Here is a 20415-nt window from a genome sequence, read left to right as displayed (position 1 = left end):
CTTTCCCATTCTGGCTTATTTACTTTGCTTCCTTTATGAAGAGTTCCACTCTCTGTTTACAGTGAATTGGGACTTCTCAAGTTGAGCAGGGAGATTTGATGTGCTGATGAGCCTGGCTGCAACTTCCATTATAATTTCCTTTTTATTTTTTTATCTTTTTGTCAAGGTTACTGTAAATAACACTTGTTTGACCTTTTTCTTTACCTGTAAGTTAGGGGCTTCTATCTGAATAACCTTCCCTAGAGCAGCTCTCAACCCAGTTTAACCCCAAGGGGTCTGTTTTGAAATGTCGAATATTGCCTTTTAGCTCCTTCACCTCTTGAGGAAGCTTGCTGGAAGTTATGAATGCAAGGAGGTGATGTTTCTTGTACATCATTACCATGCATACCGTCTTTAATAATATTGATATAAATACTGTCAGACATAGTGGATTATAGTTGAGCATAAATAGAGTAAATAGAAATTACCCACAGGCTTTTAGCAAAAGCTTCTTGAATATAATGACACTCAAATATGATCATCAGCACCCATATTTTTAAGGTATATAATATACCCTGTGCTTACTAGAAGTGCTGTGACTTAGAGGTTACTAACTTACTTTGAAGTGAAAAAGTAGGCCCAGAAAAATCCAAACAGCCATGTTATGCTAAATTATAGCGAATAATCTATCAGGGAGGGAAAAAAAAATAAATAAATCAAACACACCTGATTTTTTCTTCTTTCTGTATCCCAAGTTTAATTTTGGTATGACAGCTCTATCTGGCAGCCTCACCTCCCATCAATACAATCTGTCTTTCTGGATAATTTCAATTAAGTTCTCTTTCTTGTTTTGCATTTGTTGAGGAGTCATAATGGCATACTCCCAAATCAGCAGTCAAGAGGAGTAATCCTCTCTATTTGTATGTTGTTAAAAGAAAGGGGAAAGAAAGCGATGGTTTCTCTTTTTCCTCTCCATCCTGGAGGCCTTCTCAGGAGTTGTTACAGAATTAGAAGATTTGCTTTTAACACTTGACTGTGAAAACTTAGTTACAGAATGTGAAGACTTGATTTGGGCGCTTTTATGAGTTATGACAAAAATCTTTGAAATGCATTCTGTAAACCTTGGTTGCTTGTGGATCCCGTTCACTTTACATGAACTCACTTTTGTCTGGTAGCCAGAAAATGAACAGCTTTTTCTTGAGCTCATTGGTTCAGTGGAGAAGTTGAACTTCTTTATAAAAGCACAGCAGCTTTCGAAGCTTCCCTGTGCATGAGTCTCTAGGGAAGAGAATTGATGTGTAGCATGGGAAACTGGAAGCAGCTTATTGTACTGATATGCGTGCTGCTTCTCCATGTTCCCTGAACTCAGAGAAACTGAGGATTCGAATGGGGTTGCTGTGTTGCTCTGTAGTGAAGTCAACTCTCCAACTTGCATCTGAGTGCAGAGATACCCATCAGAATGATATAGTAGTTTATATCCCTGAATCTTATAAATATGTGATTGTAGATAAACTAAGCAGCTGCAGTACCAACTTTCTATCTACTAATTGGTATGTTGCTCCTTTCACCTGGTTGCTGCTTCCACCTGATGTTTCATTTGCACCTGACAAAAGCTGTGCTTTGCTAAAGAGGTCATAGATAAAATGCTGGGGAAACGTGGTACTACTGGGTCTGGCTTTGGTTCAGGAGCCCTCCAGTGTAAACTATGAAAAGGAAGGAAATGAGTAGATAATTCAGAGCCCTTTTTGTGACCTGCTCATCCATTCAACAGCTGAAGAAGTGAGGAAGAGCGAGTTCAAAGGACAAACAAATGAAGTTGACTTCTGTTGTAAATGCTTATCTCCATAAGCTTGAAATTGTACTGAATTACCTGGAGTTAGGCAGATACAGATACGCTGAAGTTGGGGCTTTGGTATTTCAGTTGCTTGTTCATGCCATGTTCAGTTGTACCAGGGGGTTACAGTGGGCACATTAAATCTGGATTCTGCCTTCTTACCAGGTTATCAGAGTACACACACTTAGCGTTTACAGCGAGTGACATTGTGCTACACCAGATTTTTTCAGTCAGGACCTTTCCTAATCTAATCTAACCAGCACCTTAGAAGCTATTTCCATGGTGTTTCTTCTCCCCCTTTTTTTTAACATTTCAGTTGGACATATAGTTCATGCCGAGTTGGAGATCGCAGACGGCCCTCAGCATAGCTCTGTGCTGTTGTCTGCAGAGCTCAGCTATGCAGGAGCCAACAGATCATGGCTGATGGGGTTGGCCTGAGACCTCTCAAAGGCAGAATGAATAGGAATTGCTTGTTCTGTTTTTTTCCAGAGAACACTTTTGGCCCATATGTATTCATTGTGTATTTGTAGTTCAGTAAATCTTATTTTTTTTCTTGCCGTGTCTTTAGTTAGAGCAGGGCTTATAGATGCAGGTATAGAAGATAATTAGAAGTTACATTTCAGCTCATCTTTCAAGGCCTCAACACAGTTTGCTAACCTAAATGGAGCTGCCCTGATCACATAAAGAAAAATCCATTTTGTGGGGAAAAACAAAGTATACTTCAGATCCTACCCCAGTATGTGTGAGAATTTCCTGCTTTGGAGGACAGCCAGTAATTCTGTTTTTTAACAAAAACAATTCACATGATTTCCTTCTTGAAGGAGCCAGTCCAGGAAAGTGGCCAAATACCCTGCCTCCATGAGCTATACCACCAGCCCGTGCTGCACACATGAGAGCCAGCTTGCTCAAAGGCTCCATCAAGGAAGGAAATGCCAGTGACTTGGTGGGGTCCTAAATCTCTGTTCCAGGAAAAGGCAAGGCCAAGCTGGTGGTGCATTTGAGACCGCTGACATAGCCAGCTGATGTTAGTCCCAGCCTTTTCTGCTGCCTTGCTTCCTCTGGTGATGAGGTTTCTCTGTGCCCAAGCAGCCCCAGCACAGGACTTGCCCTGGAATTGTTTGTGGGGGACAGTTAGCTCCTCAGCCGCAGTCCAGTACATATGAATAATTTGTGAGCTTCCTTTGGCTAAGAAAACCTTGAGCCAACAGAATATGCCACTGAATCTCCTTCCACTTACAAGCTGAGATGGAGAGATTCTCCTTTGAGACTTTTTTCTAAGACAGCCAAGTGCTGAAAACATTTTTTTTTTTTCCTCTTCTCATCCTTTTTTTTATTCTGTAGCTCATCTTGTGATACTCATAACTGCTCTTTGCAGGATTCCTTCATATCTTTCCTTCCCATCCTCTATGTCCCTTTCTTTGCTATGGCAAATTTTCACTGAGATGTTTCTATGCAATTTCTGCTGTTTGTCTGGTGTCTGAAAAGCCCCATCTCAATACAGCAGGCAGGAACTCGGTGTTCATCCTGAACAGAGCTCGATAAATGCTTACAGACATCCTGAGAGAAGGAAAATAAGAGGGAGCCTCTCTGACGATCTGTGATACACAACTCAAAACAACCACTAGTCTGCAGCTGGAGCTTGAGGCTTATTTCCATGTCTTTGTGGGGTCCAGGTTATAAAAGTTTGTTTTCTTCCCCATATATAGCCTTCATATACAGAATATATAGATTACAGAAGTAATCACATATTATTCATGTAGTGTTTTCAACATCAGAGTTCTAACTGTCATTGAAAAATATACTTATGGTGTGTTTATACTTTTGGTGTGTGTTATGTGTCCTGCATAGGTCTTCCAGTGCCTGCCTTGAAGCTGAGCATAAGTTTTTTTGTCCCTTTAAATTTGTATTCATGTCAGTTTTATTCGCTGTGATTTTGCTTCACTTTTGTCTTTCTTTACATTGCACATCATACCCGGCAGTGGAGGAAGATGGATTTTGAAATTTTTTTACGTGTCAGATTTCCCTGTATCCAATTTTATCAAAAAACTGTCACCAACTTCTTCTGAAACTAGCAAACCTTTTTCTTTCTAATTACATTTTTACCATATGTTCATCCAGATGGCATATGCCAAACATTTTCTAGGGTGTTAGAAAATGACCTGACTTTAGAGGATTTAACTGCTGAAGAAGCTTATGAAAGGAATAGAATTGACACTGGGGCAGAAAATTAGTCTTAGAAAGAAGGGAAAAAATCTGATAAATCTACCCAGTTGTATTTTGTGCCTGTGACATTGAGTTCTCAGCATACACAACTGCACAAAAATGGTGAAAATGTAGGGAATATTTTATTCAAGTGTTAAAAGTTGACTCCTTTTTGAACAACTGAAAATAAAACTCTTGTTTCTGGAATATGTCAAAAAAGAACTTCTATGCTGTGAGCAACTCTCGGGTTTGGTGCAAAAAAGAATCTGTCAAGCCACCAGATTCTCTGGAGGAGCATCAGTTTTACTTAGCAATGTAATAACTATTTGGACACTTTTTTTTTTTTTTTTTCTGAACTGTCATTCCAAGTAGAAGACAGATACAGTTGATGCATGATTTTGGCACTTGTGTCCTAGTTCTTAATAATTCTTGTGGAGTTTCTTGGAGAAAATAAAGTAACTTGACGTATACTGAGAGGTGCCAGGAACTTGAGGAGAGAAGGAAGGAAAGAAGGAATCATAAAATGGTTTGGCTTGGAAGGGACCTTAAAGATCATGTAGATCCAAGTCACCTGCTGTGGGCAGGGACACCTTCCACCGCCTCTCTGGGAAACTTATTTCAGTGTCTCACCATCCTCAGAGTCAAGAGTTTCTTTTGTATCATCTAATCTAAATCTACCCTCTTTTAAAGCCATAACCCCTTATCTGATCACCCTTGTAAAAAGTCCCTCTCCAGCTTTCTTGTAAGCCCCCCTTAGGTACTGGAAGGCTATCCAGTAGGTATCCCCAGAGCACGCTCTTCTCCAGGCTGAACAAGCCCAACTCTTTCAGCCTATATTCACAGGAGACCTGTCCAGCCCTCTGATAGTCTTTGTGGCCCTCCTCTGCACCTACTCCAACATGTCCATGTCTTTCTTACGTTGGAAGCCCCAGAGCTGGATGCAGTGCTCCAGATGTGATCTTATGAGAGTGGAGTACAGGGTGAGAATCACCTCCCTTTTCCTCTGTTTGTGTACTTGTTCTCACCGATGACAGTTTCCTTTGAACTGTCATCATTGCTTGGATAGTCTTTCCAGATTATCAAGGGGAAAACTATGAAATACCCTTATTATCAGCTGATATTATCAGCTTCCATAATACTGTCTCGAGTCTCAAGCCACTGGGAACCAAATCCGCTTTCTTCTGTTGCTGCATTAGCTTCTGTGAATTCCAGTTGCAAAGGGAATTCTGTGTGTGCAACCCGAGGCTCTTAATGGAGCGTGAACCAAGATGTAGTTTCTGTACAAGATGGGTGAGGTCTCAAGGTCTCAGGAATTCAGGTGGACAATTGTAAATGAAGGTTTGTTTGGTGTTGTTAACTTGCATAGGTCTTTTTGAAAACCACATCTGCAATCAACAAGGCAGATCCTCCACCTCCTCCAAATTAATGAGACAGGATTTTAGCACAGTGCTCAACAATTTGAAGTGGTTTTGTTATTTCTGAATTAAATCTTTGATAGAAAGCCCTTATCTTCATCCTCCTTGTCCATTTCCACTCATCAGTCCATGGGTGGTTTGACATTTCCACAGATTCTTGTCTGTCATTGACCAGGATTATGTCTGCTCTGTTTCAAGTCAAAACAGTCTATTTAGTAGTTAAATCAATCTATATAGCAGATACATTGTAACTATTTAAAAGCTAAGGGTTAAAACTCTCAGTATTGAGCATTGGTTTTAACCTTTGAAGTAATTGAAACAAGCCCTAGTATGGAAATACAAAATGAAACATCAAAACACAGCCTGTCTCCACGTTGTCTGGTATGATGCAACCTTTGACTATGGTTAAGAAGTTTTAGCATTTGTGGGCGTGCAGTTGTATTAAACTCGCCTTGAGGTATCAACTTTTCTGCTCTTTTTTTTTTGGATGTCATTGCAGAATGAGGCTAATGTTGTTTGGTACATTTGTTATGTATTTCCAAAATAATGTTAATCATAACTAGGGTTGCTGATTTTGTGCTGTAGTCTTCTGTTTCTTAGAAGAGTTAGACCTCTGAGCATTTTCCTGTGGAAATGCAAACTCTTGAATAACAGATTTCAGCCTGCTGAGGACATGTCAGGGAATGACATGTCAAAATTCAGAGGCTGAAAAAGCATTATGCTCAGATACATTGCTTTTAATTACTAATATGCATTATTCAGTCAAGTTCTCATTTTAATTACAGATTTTGTGTAGATAGTCCTCGGGTTATTCAGCGTGTAATTTGAATGAGGAAGATGCTAGGAAGGTTTCCATAGAAAGCATTACCAAGTTAATTGTTATGAAGCTAATGATATGAAGATTCAAAGGGCCAGCCTTAAACCATAGCTCTGACTTTCTCAAGGGTGAATTCAGGTATACACTTGTTACGTTAGGCTACTCATGATGACCTGGGCAGGTGAATTGTGTTTGCAGGTGTTGGCTGCCTTGCCACAGCTGAGCAATATTCCCCAAAGTGTTTTTCCTTCCTAATTTTCATCTTCACCCACTCACTGTAGGCCCCTTTGTGGATGAATGTGCACATGAATTTTATGCCACACTACAGTGCCTCCATTCTGCTCTGTGCATCAGTGCATGCACACTTAGGTGCCTTCTCTCTCATTTCCCCTGTTACCCTCTCTTTTGTGTAGAATAGTTGCCACAGAGAGTTTTTGACTAAGTGCGTGGAATTACACTTCTACCGTAGCTGGTAGTTTATCTCTCAAAAGAGGCTGGTTTATAAAATCTCAGTTCAAGAAATTCTCTAAGAATTACTCTCCTTAATAATGGCAGCTGTCTCCCACTGCTCTCAATACGAGTACATCAGGGAAGGTAAGCTTTTGTAAAGCAGGTACTCGTCTCAGTCATTGAAAATGGCAGGAAATAAGTATCTCTCTTTGAAAAGGTGATCTGAGGGCAGCTTGTGTTTGTGCATGTGAAAAGAACAGTTCATACTTAAAATCATAGCCTTTTTCCTTCTGTGTGTCCATCAGAAAAGTAAATCTAGGTGTATATATAAATATAAATTTTGTAAATTTAGGTATAATCTAGGCTCAGTACCATCTACACTTATTTTTTAATGTGTTTGAAGCAAATAGGAAATTAGCAGTGTTGGACTTATTCTTATAAGGTGTTTCACTCTTCAAGTGATGCTCTGTGTAAGGTTCTCTAAGGTGGCTGTTTTGAGTCCATATTTATAGGTTCTGGTTTAGAACTCTTAGTATAGTTACTCTTCAGGACTGAATATTTTCCATAGCTGAGATGAAGATCAAATACCTCCAATTAATGCAAAATTCAAATTAGTCTTGAACTATGGTACTACAAGTGGCATCTCAATAATGAACTAGCCGCAGGAGGAAGTGCGTTTGTCAGCACACCATCATGCAAAGCTTTGCGTATTCATATAATCTCTTCTGGGATCATATTCATCTATCTTGCTGCTCTCTTGAAGTACACTTGCAACGTGCTGAATGATACAAGAATATCTGATGCAGCAAGCTGTGGAAGCGTGAGATGCAGTCTTTTTAGTTGATATATTTGAAGGTGGCTAACCTTAAAAATCAATAAAACCTGCTGCGCCACTCAGAATTGTGATGGACTCTTCCTCACTGATCCTCTTGCTTAGGCTTTGAATAACTGATGCTGTGCAGCTGCAGATTCTCAGTACAAGCTGGTGCTGTGACTGGAACGGGGCATCCAGCAGCAAAGCTGCTTTTCTGAGTGAATCGCTGTGACTGACTGCTCTTGGAATTTGTTATCTGAAGTGCAGCTCTAGGTGGGGTTTTCCAGGGGTTGTTTTGGGTTTTTTTTAGTTCGTGATTTGTTTTTCAAGTCAGGCCACACAGGTGCTTGAAGAAAGAGGATGTACAGTGGCAGGAAGCAGTTCTCAAAGGCTCGGGCGGTATTTTCAAGTTGCCTGTAAATACAGCGTTCCTCTTCGGAGGCAGCATCAGCTTGTAGTGCTCCAGTTACAAAAATGGAAACAGCTATTAGGAAGAAATTATTAAATGGAACATTTTAACTTTGTGGGAGGTTTGGTAAGGCTGTGACCTAAAAGAGATGACAAATGCAGAATTTTATGTTCTCTACCAAAGCAAAGTTCACAAGTTGAAACAGTTTTTGAAATACCAGTGACACCTCAGAAAGTGTTCCATTTGAAAGACAAATTGTTTGAATATCTAGAAGCCCAAATCATAAATAGGAGTTGATGCAGAGGAGGGTGTCTGAGAGATTTTGAAAATAGGTTTCATAAAGAGTCTGCATAAAATTGTGTGGATTGTTGAAATGCTGGGGTTTGAACCCTGAGCCCCGAATTCAGGTTGACATATGGGTGATTCCCACAGCCCTTCATACAGAGGTGGTGAGTTTGCCTTATAGCTTCCCCCCAGGGTGCGGCCGGCCCTGCAGGGAGAGCCAGAAGGGAAATGAGCCCCAGGGGTCCCGCACTGAGTTGACAAAGGTCAGGTGTCTGCTTGGGGATAAAAGCTGGGACCACTGGCAGGGAGTCAGGAGTGTCTGTCTGTGGAGTGCACTCCACAGAGCTTCCTGGTTCAGGGCAGACCTCCTGACTCTCCCTGCAGCTGGGCCCTGGTCTGTTTAGACCTTTGTGAAGGCGGGCGGATCGGGTGAGAGTTGCCATGTGGGCACCTTTCTCTTATGTATTTAACTGGCTGGTCTGGCTGTTTCCCATGCCAGCTATGGGAAACCTTGGGTCTCTGTTTGTACCCCCTGTTGTGGGCTGAGTCACATCTTTTGTGGGATTGCTGGGGGTGGTGTCGTTTATGTACCAGCTGATTGACTTGTTTGTACCCCCGGTGGTCATTCATGTCACGATGTTTCTGATTACAATACAGCCTGTGTATTGGTTTCTCTTTCTGCTGGCTATATCATTCTTGTTGGGCCTGGTCATTGGCAGAACAATCATCTAACAGGTTTTTTGAATAACCACAATAGAGAATTATTTAAAATTAATTGACAAAAACTAGAGGAACGGGGGGAGAAGAATGAATTATCAGATGTGATGCTCTACCTAGTAAAAGAAAATGTATTTTCTGATTTCACCTTATGCAGATAGTAGGAGAACACAGGTATTTTCTCTTCTTTTTTTATGAAGAAGTAGCTTCTGCTACCTCTGATCATAAGCATAGCAAGACAGCCTGTTACTCTTAGACAGACTGAATCTAGTGATAGAGTTAGAGACTTTCTTTGAAAAAAAGCCCTAGAAAAATCCAGTCACAGGAATAAACTCCCACTGAGAGTCTACTGAGATTTTGCTGCTCTTCTGTGCATCAGTAATAGAAACGGACCATGGAGAGAAAGGAAACTGATGTCATGCCTAAGGTGTGGTGTATGTGTTGGGGAAAGTTTTTGCATATCATTGATGCTGAAAAGAGATCTCTGAATGATGCCTTCCTCCTTATGGACCACCTATATGGAGCTCTTCAGGGAATTGTATTTGAAGGTGGAATAGCAACAGGGGTGAGCAATTCTGGTCGCATGGGGTGTCCTCTAATTCTCATGTTATAGCGTGTTCTATGTAAGACTATTAAGGATGGAGGAAAATGATGTGATTATCATATTGTTAATTATTTGTGAGGAGACCAACTTTCAAACTAATGATACTGCCTATGGCTGCAGTAATGTCTGCCTCTCTGACGTCCTTTGCTGCGTTCGTAGGTTGGGTGCTTGGCCATTACCTGGCTCAACACAGAAGCCTGTTCCCTCCCTGCAGAGGTGGTTGGGACTTGGCTCTCTTTGTCTACTGTGTTTGTCCATCAAGAGCTAGAGTTAGTTCAGCACCTGCAGATTTACAGTCTCTTGAAGACAAAGTTAACTCTTGGCCAGACAGCTTTAAACAAATACTATCTGATCTCTGTCAAGACTGCAATAACCTGATGCCATGAGCTGTTGTCATTCTTTATGCCATGCTGACCAGGCATTGCTTGTTATCTGCAGTGGTGACTAGATCTCCTGAAGCTTGTGAGTTCAATTAATGGCATTTGAAAGTGTATGACACTGGAGTGGTCTGTTTGTCTGTCTAATTTGTGCTGGGAATTGGTAGCTGTGATTCAGCAGGGAGCTCAAGACATTGGGTGGGAATCACAAAGTGTGTTCCAGTTCAGTCTGCATACAGCATCAGTCACATTGCAGTGTTTATTAATGTTAATTTAAAAGTCTCCATGCTTTGAAACCATGACGTCTTTCATGGATATGTGACGTTGAATAGCTTGCATCCTTTTTAGTTTCTGCTTAAAAAATCAAGATCTTTCCCTCCAGCCATCAGAATTTTTCCTTCTAGGTACAATAAGTAAACTTTGTCATAACACTGCAGCTGAAAGTAAAGTATATTAGCAATTGTTGATAAATATATATCGATACCTTTTTTTTTTTTGCACCCTGAACAGTTCAGATTGACTTTGGAGAGTTTACACAAGTAGGAAATATAGATATCACCTGTGCCTTAGGTAGTCTGTCTGAGAAGACTCATCTCAGAAACTTGCTTGACATTTTAGAAAACCAAATTTAAATGTGTCTTCTTCTCTTGCAAGAGGCTGTCAGCCTCCAGTTGCTGTGTTTTACATTGTGAGTAGGTCACTCTATTATTTTTCCCTTCCAAAAAATAAAGGATGAAAATTTCAAGCTCAGATGACAGAGGCTTTATTGTTGGATTATTTTTCTTTCGTATGTGGGGTATGATTAAATGTATGCTGTCAAAGAGAGACCTCTTTATAGGTTGATACTATTGATTAGTATTTGAGACCTGCCAACAGCATTGTTTCTTTACGTATAAGAAAATAAATAGAAAATTATTAAGTTGATTTTTTAGTTCTTATAGTGAGAAAAATTTCAGGTATTCATCTCATATCGTTGCAGAAATTGCGTGGCTCGAGTAGATACCACAAAATCATGTTTTAATGATTTTTTTCCTTTTTCCATCTTTTATTTTTTTTCACAGTCACATGACACAATCAGCCACATTTGAAGACCCTCGAATAGAAAGCTGCCAAATAACCCCTCCAGCCCCTCGGAAAGTGGAAATGAGGAGGGATCCTGTGCTAGGATTTGGGTTTGTGGCTGGTAGTGAAAAGCCAGTTGTTGTACGCTCAGTAACACCAGGTATGTTTTCTCCACCTGACCCCAGAAGCAAACTTAGACTTAATCTATTGAGATGAAATACAGTTACAAACTTAAGTACTATTAAAATACTCAGGCAAAGTAATCACGAATACTAGTTAGTATTTTAAGCCTTCTATTACTCAGTAGTTCCCTCTTTGCAGCCATTTTTCAACATTATGTAAATGTGTTAATAAAAAGCCACTTTTAGCTTATCGCTCTGAGCCGTTACTATTGTTTGCCTGCAAAAAGTTGACCCACTTCATTCAAGGAAAGAAGGTCGTCTCCCTCTTACATTTATATTGTTTTGATGTCACCTTCATTACCATTGGATCACTGTTTTTAAGAGGTATGTTGAGTTGCAAGATTAAAACATGCATATTTTTCATTCTTTTTATCATCAGCTTCCCAAGGAGAACTAAGTTTTTGTTCTATAATACTTGATTCTAATTATAATATTTGTTTCTGGAAAAGAGGATGTTATTGCTGGTTTCCCTTTCCCTCCCCCCCCTTTTTTTTTTTTTATGATGGATACTGCTGTATAACTATGTTGGAAAAAGCCAGGTCAAAATAGATCTGTAAACATCTTGTCTGGTGTGGAAATTAGTGGCTTGTGATACTTTTGAACTTATGGGAGACCAGACTTGGGACTAATCGGTCTCCTAAATAGTGGGCCCTTGCTCTCTGTGCTTAAAAGTTCACTAGTTACATAAAATTGCCTTGGAGCCAAGGGCAGGGATTTGACTTTCCTCTTGTTCAATATGTTCTCCAGAACCCCTGCAGAGAGCAGAGGAGGGGCAAAATCAATTCTGTGAAGTTCTGATGTCATTTACCCACGTGTGTGCATTGATTGTATCTGTATTGCTTTCAGATAAAGCATGCAGTGGAACTAATATTTGGACTAGATCCAGACAGTTGTTTTCTCCCAAGTTAGCATTATTAATGTAGTTTTACGATAAATTTCAGTTTGCAAAAGTTGTTTATTATATTCTGTTCCAAGTGAGTAGGAGGAATGATGTGCTCAGGACACCATTCTCCAACATGCATTTGTATCCATTTATCCTGAATATGTAAGGGAAGTAAGATTTTTGAAGCAAACAGAGGAAAGGAACAGAATTAGCTCAATTGTTAAATGAATTTGGTTTGATACTGAAACATTTTCTTTTAAGACAATCTTCATTTTTGGTAATACTATTGCATTTTTTTAAGTATCATCACTGCAGAGTTTAAAGACAGGAGACTAGAGAGGATATATCTTTTGTCTAGCAGCTGCAATGTCACACCCTCTTCTGGGCATGTAATCATGCTGAGAAGCAAAGTATGATGTGCATTTTATAATGCATAAACTCAATATGCATTTCAGCAGTGTCAGAATTGAAAGCACATAGACACGTACATATCTGACTGTTCAGACTAATGCTAAATACCTGTGTCTAACTGAAAGTGGCAGTGCTTTTGCATGTATGTAAAACCTGTGTTCACCAAGTGGTAGGAATCCGAAGGAAAAGACACTCAGAGGCTGGAGGTATAGGAACTTACTGTCTTCAAAATGGAGAAAACAGGTTTGTTTTGCCTAGAATAGAAAAGTCAGAGACACCTGCGAATGACTTCCAAATATGTAAGTAATGTTTCACAGGAAAGAGCAATAAGATGTACTGCACTGTTTCTTTGCCTGGGATAGGAAGTAATGTGTTGCAACAAGGAGTATCTGGTGTAGACACTGGGGAAAAAACTTCCTGATCTTAACAGTAGCTAAACAGGATAATTTATTTACAGGAAAAGGAGTCATCAGGCAAATATTGACAAATATCAAACAAATATTGATTAGGCATGAATAAAGTATGCCAAATCAGTTCAAGGTGGATCACACATTTAGAGGATGAATTAGGCTAATTCTTTGGGGTCCTTTTGGCCCTTCAGAAAATCATGCCCTTAATTTTAGGTGAATAGATGTGGGTTTGGAACTTAACTTCAGGAACTTCAGTAGAAGCTGCTAAGACACTACCTTTCAAGATTTTGCTGGTGAGGAAGTACTGATAATGTCAGAAATAATTTAGTGTTAAACATGCCGTTAGTTGAAGCAAGAAACACTCCCAGTATGTGAACAACAGCTTATGTCTGTGGATTTACAATGGTCAGCTAAACTGTGCTTTTTCTTTGGTGTGGTTTTTTTTTTTGGTTGGTTGGTTTGGTTTTGTTGTTGTGTGGTTTTTTTTTTTTTTTTTTTGGTTTATTTTTTTTGTTTGTTTGTTTTTTTAATTTGTCTCCAGGTGGCCCCTCTGAAGGAAAGCTTATACCAGGGGATCAGATCATAATGATTAATGATGAGCCAGTCAGCGCTGCTCCAAGGGAGAGAGTCATCGACCTTGTCAGGTAGTTGGTGTCCTGTCATTTAAACTATGAACCCAGTGGCTTATTGCATGTGCACTCATTTGATAATATGGCAAGTCTTGCCTTCTCATGGCTGAGAAAAGATAATGTTACTTTAGTCATAATGAAGAATAGTGAAGTATTTTAGTATTGAAGTGAAGTGTTCTCTTAAATGTCCTTTGAGTATCTGAAAAAATATAGGGTATTGGAACAGCTCCAAAATACTTGGTTACCAAAAGAGGAATAGTATTCTCCTGGTACTTAGTTTTGGTGTGGGTTGTTGAAAAGATAATTGTGGAGCAAGGCAGCTCCAGTTATTGTTGCTCTGTTGCATTTTTTTTACTTGGAGAAAGTTGAGTCAGTTCTGTCTTATGTAAAGAGGTAACAAAATGTGGTGGGGTGATTTTTGAGAGTGGATGGGTGCATATAAATGGGAATGTGTATGGAAGCTCAAAGAGCATTTGAGTGGTTTGCAGGTAGCTGAGTTCATGTGGAAAGAGCAGACAGGGCTCTGTAGATATGAGGCAGAAAAGAAGATAATGTGACTGTGGAGAGTGGTGGAAAGAAGAAATGGCAATATTTGTAATGGGATGCAGAAGAAAACAAAGGATGGGGACTGACATGCTCAGGATGTAGAAGATGATGTGATATGGTTCACATAAAAAGCTTTGCATTTTGAGTAACGAGAAATGCTAGTGCATTGCATAGAAAAATGACTAGTGATTAAAAGCTTAAACATAAAAATTATTTTAAATTCCAGTAGCCTGGTTGCTGGATGCCAGTTTTGGCTTTGTATTTTCCTTCTCATTGGTGTATACACTGTACTGGTAGATCTAGTTCATTCCTGGGAGATAGTCAGGTGTTAACTGCACAGATACTTCTCCTCAGAACTGGTAGCTGTGTCTATGGTCAGTGTTACAGGTGTAATTTTGAAGAGTTACATTTGCTTCTAGAAATTTGGGCAGGCGTTGCTGGGATGGTTGCACTTCTCTTGAAGATCACAGTTTGAGCAAATGGGTGCTCATTTCCTGGGGATTCAGCTGTGAAGAAAACTTCCAAAGGAGATATGTAAATATTATAAAGATGCCAGCAACAGTGATGCCTTTATCTGTGTTAGGTGGGTTTGGAGAAAACTCAAGACATTTTCAGGTTTTAAAAAAGTGTTAACCTCCAAGTTAACTAATGGAAACAGAACATGTTATGAGGGCGCTTCAACCCTCTTGGGTTTTGTGACAGATACCCCAGGAACTGCCCTGTTCATAATGAATTTCTGTCCTTTGCTCTGTATTGACCATCAGTGTAAGCCTCACAAGTGGTTCTTAAACACATTTGTGATGTCTTTGTTTCTTCACAAAGTGATCATGTTGCAGTCTTCGTTCTTTCCCTGATGCTTTTGAGATGTAAGTAATCAGAACTAGGATCTCTATCTGATTTCTCTGCTGCCAGCAATATGTAGTAATAACAACAAGGAAAATAGACTGATTAAGGCCTGAAACAAACTGAATTTCTTGTGTGGCTGATTCTCTGTCTGCCTTCAAATGAGAATCTGAGTAACAATGTCACCCTTCCCAATTATGTTGACTACATAGATAGTGTCTTAAATTAAGTGTTGTTGCATTCCACAGGAAGCTTTTGGTGACACTTTTCTTACACTGAAATTCTACCTCTGCTCTCAAAAATCTCTCTGCCATTGGAATTTTGAGAGAGACTTGTTCTTTGATAAGACTCAGAGTGGAATGTATTGCAGTTGTATATTACAGCATTGGAAATGAAGAGCTTTCTTTCCATGCCCATGGGGACACCTGGAATGATTACACTGTCACTATACAGTCCTGACACCGTAGCAGAAGCAATTATTTTCACCAATGAAATAATGAATCTCTTCTGTGTAATAGAAGGTTTTCATACAAGTTAGAGACATCTGCAACTCTGAAAACACTTGCTTTCAGTTTTCAATATGCATGGAAGCAGTTTTGGAATCTTGTTTTCCAGCTGGTAGCTGGATCACAGCTAAAGCTCAGGGACCAGGGTGGCAGACCCTGCCACTAAGACCAAAGCTAAGAAAGCATCGAGTGCCTCAGCCTTTTCAGTGTCCTTCAGTTGCCCACCCCATTTAGCAGCAAGTTCATGTTTCCCTTGGCTTCCACTGCTACAGAGGTCCTTCTTGTTACCCTTTACACCCTGTGCCTGTTTCAGTGACAGCTGAGCTTTGCAAACTCCATTCCTGCCTGGCCAGGTAGGGCTTCTCTGTTTCTCCTTGTTAACTTCTCTCCATAGCCATCTATGGCTGGCTTCCATTTTGCACTGGATTTCGTTCCCTGTGGAGCCATACTGGTGTCCTCCTGTGCCTTCCTGCTTCCTTGATGATTGCAGTAGATGATTATGGCACTTGGAGGAGTCTCTCCAGGAAGATCACGGAGCTCAACTGGGCTGAGGCCTTTCAGAGCTGGATCCCATAGGATTCTGCCCACCAATGCCCTGAACAAGCTGAAGTTTGCTCCTTTCCTTCAGGATCTTACACTGTACCATCTTGTGGTCACTGAAGCACATCAATGAAAAATTGATATTCTGACACCATATTTTTTTCTGTGATTGCATGGTCTCTTGCTGATTAGGTTTAACAAGGTGTGTTTTATATTCATGATGTAAAATTCTGTGGCTATTCTTATGCAGCTTTCCCTCAAAGTTTTTTGTAAAGTCAAGAAACAATTTGTCTTTGTAATAAAAACAGTGTGTGGAAAAAAATTAATCTACTTTCGAAGTACAGCCATGAAGATCATAGTATGCCAAGCAGAAAAAGAAACAAACTGCATGAGAAAAAAAGGCAGATTTCATAACCAGGTGAGCATCATGCTTTAACAAGCTTAGCAAGATGCAAAACCTCCAAGCAAAAGTATAGCCAAATGTTAGATATTAAGTCAACCTAGAATGTTAAACAGATTTTTTTAGTGTAATGCAATATTTAATAGTTTTCCAAGAAATAATTGTGAGGATATTTACTTCAGAAAAGAGTTATGCCGTTGAAGGAAAAGAAAATGAAAAACATAATTTCTGCTACAGTCTATCTTAAGCCCAAAATATAATAATTAAAAAAAAAAATCAGAATATCCAAGAAGATGGGTATTTGAAAAATGTCAATTAATTCGGGTGTTTTGGTTTGTGGTTCTTTTGTTTTTGTATTTTAGAGAATAGTGTTTCGCTAAGCAATATATTTGCTTTATTTTCAAATTTTCCATGAAATACATCAGAGTAATTTTTTTTCAGACAATTTGTTTCCTTTTCAGCCCTTTTCCTATCAGCTCCAAATTCATTGTGTACATTTTACTCCTACAGGATTAGAAATAGTTAGATTGGTCTTTTAGAAAAGTCCCCTTCGTGTAATGGTTTTAGTACAGAAAAATACAAGAAGATAAAGGGAGCACATAATACAGAAATTTTCATATTGTCTCCTTATTGGATTGTAATATTTTAATTATGTGTGTGCCTTCTAAACATTCATTATTGAAAATAAGCTTCCTTAATTAGAAAACTGTATTAAAGCCACCTCTGCTGACTCCAGGGGGTACTGAGAGGAACCTGGTGAAAGATTTTTGTTTGTTTTTTTTTAAGAATTGAGGGATACTGTTGTATCCTAGGAGGTCTCTGGTCTAGAGATTATCAGGGATATTCATTATAAATATGTCCTGTAGGTCGTTCACATCCATCTAATTCTTTTGGCTCTGCTTTACTGGCAAGATTTAATTAGCGTTCAAGTTGTCCTTTGAAAGACAAGGTTGCAGAAATCTGAATACAGTATGGTTTTCAGACAAAATGCATAAGGACTCATTATTTCTGTGATAAGTTCAATGCCTTTTGCACCATATTATGTTCTCTTGAGCTACTCTCAAGCACAAACCCAGAAGTCATGTTTATGGTTTCCCTTACAAAGAGAGGTCACCTTTATGGGCATCACTTACGGCTGCAGTCTAGATGTGTTCCATTCAAGACAGAAAGTTATTGAAGTTGGAAAAAGAGGAAGAAACAAGCCCAGTTTTCTAAATGTATGGTTATGGGCCAGGCAAGGAGCAAATGAGAAGAATACTAAAGAAAGAAGATGCATTTAAGTGCAATTGGTTTCAAATTGTAGCAGGAGCTACTTATCTTGGTTTTCTTTTACTACTGATACAGATTCTATGTCTTAAAGCTTTTCACACCTACATAACAATAAGTACTTTGTGGTAACATTAAGGTCACTGCACAATATAGCAATTTTTTGTCCATTTCAAGGTAAGCAACAATACAGAACTAACATCAAAAGGTGTATTAATGTACTATATCAATTAATTGGTTGTTCAGGGATGCATGTGTTTCATTATCATTGGCTAATATTAATTTTGTATCTTTTAAAAAAACATTTTAACCAACCAAAATTTCTTTGAAAACACTTACAGAAATATTTCTAACAATTAATTTGCCTATTAATATACTTATGGTTAATTTTTATAATGTGAACGACTCAATCATCTTAGATTGTATGCATTAATCTACAAAAATACCAGCATATGTAAAATGTCTTTTTATTTACCAATATACTTTAATGAATTTTTAAGTGACACTTAAAAGCGTCACTTTTAAAGGACTGCACTTTTAAAGGAAGTGCAGCCTTCTGCTATCTAAAGGGGGCCTACAAGAAAGAGGGACTTTTTATAAGGGCTTGTAGTGATAGGATGAGAAGTAATGGTTTCAAGCTGGAAGAGGTAGATTTAGGTTAGATAATACAGAAGAAACTCTTCACTGTGAAGATGGTGAGTCACTAGACCACGATGCCCAGGGAAGCCGTGCGTGCACCATCCCTGGAGGTGCTCAAGGCCAGGTTGCATGGGGCTTTGAGCAGTATGGTCTAGTGGGCGGTGTCCCTGCCCATGGCAGGTGGGTTGGAACTAGGTGATCTTCACTGTCCCTTCCAGCCCAAACCATTCTATGTTTCTGTGATTCTGTGTACTGCTTACCCCATAAGGGAAATTCTGAGTAGGGCATGGTAGTGCTCTTTTGTTTATAATTTTATTAAAATAGTTATTGAGGCAGTCTTTGAGAAAAGACTGTCACCTGAAGAGACTGATCCATCTGAGATACTTGTTTTGAAATAAACTACTGTGAAAGATATCTTAAAATAGAAACCTGATTTCTAGGTTGCTGAATTAGGCTAGATTAGTGTGTTCATTGAAACTGTAACAGCATTAAATTATTAGTTGATGTCCTGTGGAATTCCACTAAAAAACTTTAATTGCAAAGTGAGAACTGAAAAAGGTGAAATTCATTAAGGACTTCTCTTTCTTTGTTTGCTCTATTTTCTATTTAAGAGAAATGACTCAAAAACTTTCTGAAATAACTCTTATTTTGGGAAGTTGATGTCACAGCAAGTTTTCATCAAGAGAATCTGAAGATTCTTTCAATTTGGCTATAAAATTTCTGGATTAATTTTATATTACCATAAGTCTGGAGAGAAGGAACCCTCCAAGATTTCAGGCTACACATTGTATTTTAAGTGCTAACTTGAATTTAATCAAGAGTGACCCTTTTCACCATTGTCAATGAGCGGATGAGGATTCTGTTGCTTCCATTTGACTCTGTGTGTGCCAGGAAACCAGTTTGCTCTCTCTGCCTCATCATAGCTAAATGCCAGTGTAAAAGGGAGCTCAGTGGCAGTGCCTGTCATCATCACCTTCTCACAGCAGATGAAAATACCACATTTCAAATGTAATTTCTGTCTCTGGGCTGAGACTGTATCGTATATTGGATCAGGCAGTTTTGCTGGACTTAGGTTAAAGACGTTCGTTCTTCATCAACATCACAGAGAAAAAAATCAAACGTTAATCTATAAGCTACGATACTGCTTAGCAACTGAGAATCTTGAAACCTCCTTTTCCTGAAAAAAAACGGTCATGTGGACCTTTTAATTTGAAGCTACTCCATTATTCTCCCACTTTGGTATATAAATCCAGAGGCTATACTCATTTTGTTTCAGTCCTTGATCTATGAATGTCTAGTGTATTAGGTTTTAGATACATAATGCTGGACAGAGGGACAAAATGTTGGACCAAATTACCTGTAGGAATTTTACAAGTGGCGTAATGGAGATAAGCTTTCTGCCAGGGCATTTAATTAGCTACCTCTAATCAGCTGACTCAGGTATAGAGCTGGGAGTCAGGATATGAGAACTTGGTTCCTGTCTGATTTGAGGGTGGTGCTTGTGTGCATATCTTTTACTCTTTGAGGTATTTCTGCAACATGATATGGAAATAATTTAAGTACTTTAAACCAGCTGCTGCAATTTAACTGTGAGAGCATAGATTTAGTACTGTCTGCTTTAGATTTTTTTCTTGACTGCCATGATGAGGTGTTTCTGGTACTTGAGTTAATAGATTGAGAGCTAATTCAGATCTCTCTAGATTTTAATTTTTAATCTGTAATGTGATTTTAGAAATGCTTGCCCATCTTTTCAAAGGCCTGTAAGAGTTGAACTGAGTTGAAAGCTGTATAGAGATATTACTTGTTATTGTTAAATCGATACCAAGTGTGGAAATGGTTCTCTTTTAAATCCATGATATCTGTGAAAGCATGCAGTCTCATATCCTTGCTCTGTTCTTAGCAGAAAATTGCCTGACATGGTTTAGATGAGTTTGTGCTCAATAATTCATATATGGAATGCTAACAACTTGATTTAATAGTTTCTTTTATGTGTTCACCATGGTGGATGCTCTCTGGAGTTAGTAAGTATGGGGTCTTTTTGAAATTCCAAGGCTTGATGTGTCATCCGGGTTAAGTCTTGTGTCCTCACCTTACTCTGTCATCAGCTAGAAAGAGAAGTCAGTCCTGACCAATTTCAGGTCAGCTGCTCCCTAACAAGTTGTTTTATGGTAACTGAATGCAAGGGTATGGAGAGA

General features: G+C 39.1%; 1 protein-coding gene across 1 annotated transcript in view; it reads left to right on the top strand.

Moving 5' to 3' along the window:
* Nucleotides 1-10963: 10963 nt before the first annotated feature.
* The window catches only part of FRMPD4 (FERM and PDZ domain containing 4), a 67164-nt gene continuing 57712 nt past the window's right edge, over nucleotides 10964-20415 (top strand). Inside the window, exons 1-2 of the mRNA XM_008948064.1 lie at nucleotides 10964-11125; nucleotides 13393-13495. Coding sequence (XP_008946312.1) covers nucleotides 10969-11125; nucleotides 13393-13495 — 260 coding nt within the window. The 5' untranslated portion in view covers nucleotides 10964-10968. The remainder of the gene's footprint in view (nucleotides 11126-13392; nucleotides 13496-20415) is intronic.

The sequence above is a fragment of the Merops nubicus genome, unplaced genomic scaffold, assembly GCF_000691845.1.
Source record: "Merops nubicus isolate BGI_N331 unplaced genomic scaffold, ASM69184v1 scaffold6549, whole genome shotgun sequence".
Taxonomy (NCBI): Eukaryota; Metazoa; Chordata; class Aves; order Coraciiformes; family Meropidae; genus Merops; species Merops nubicus.
The sequence above is the reverse complement of the archived record's forward strand: the minus strand, read 5'-3'. Positions and strand labels throughout refer to the sequence as shown.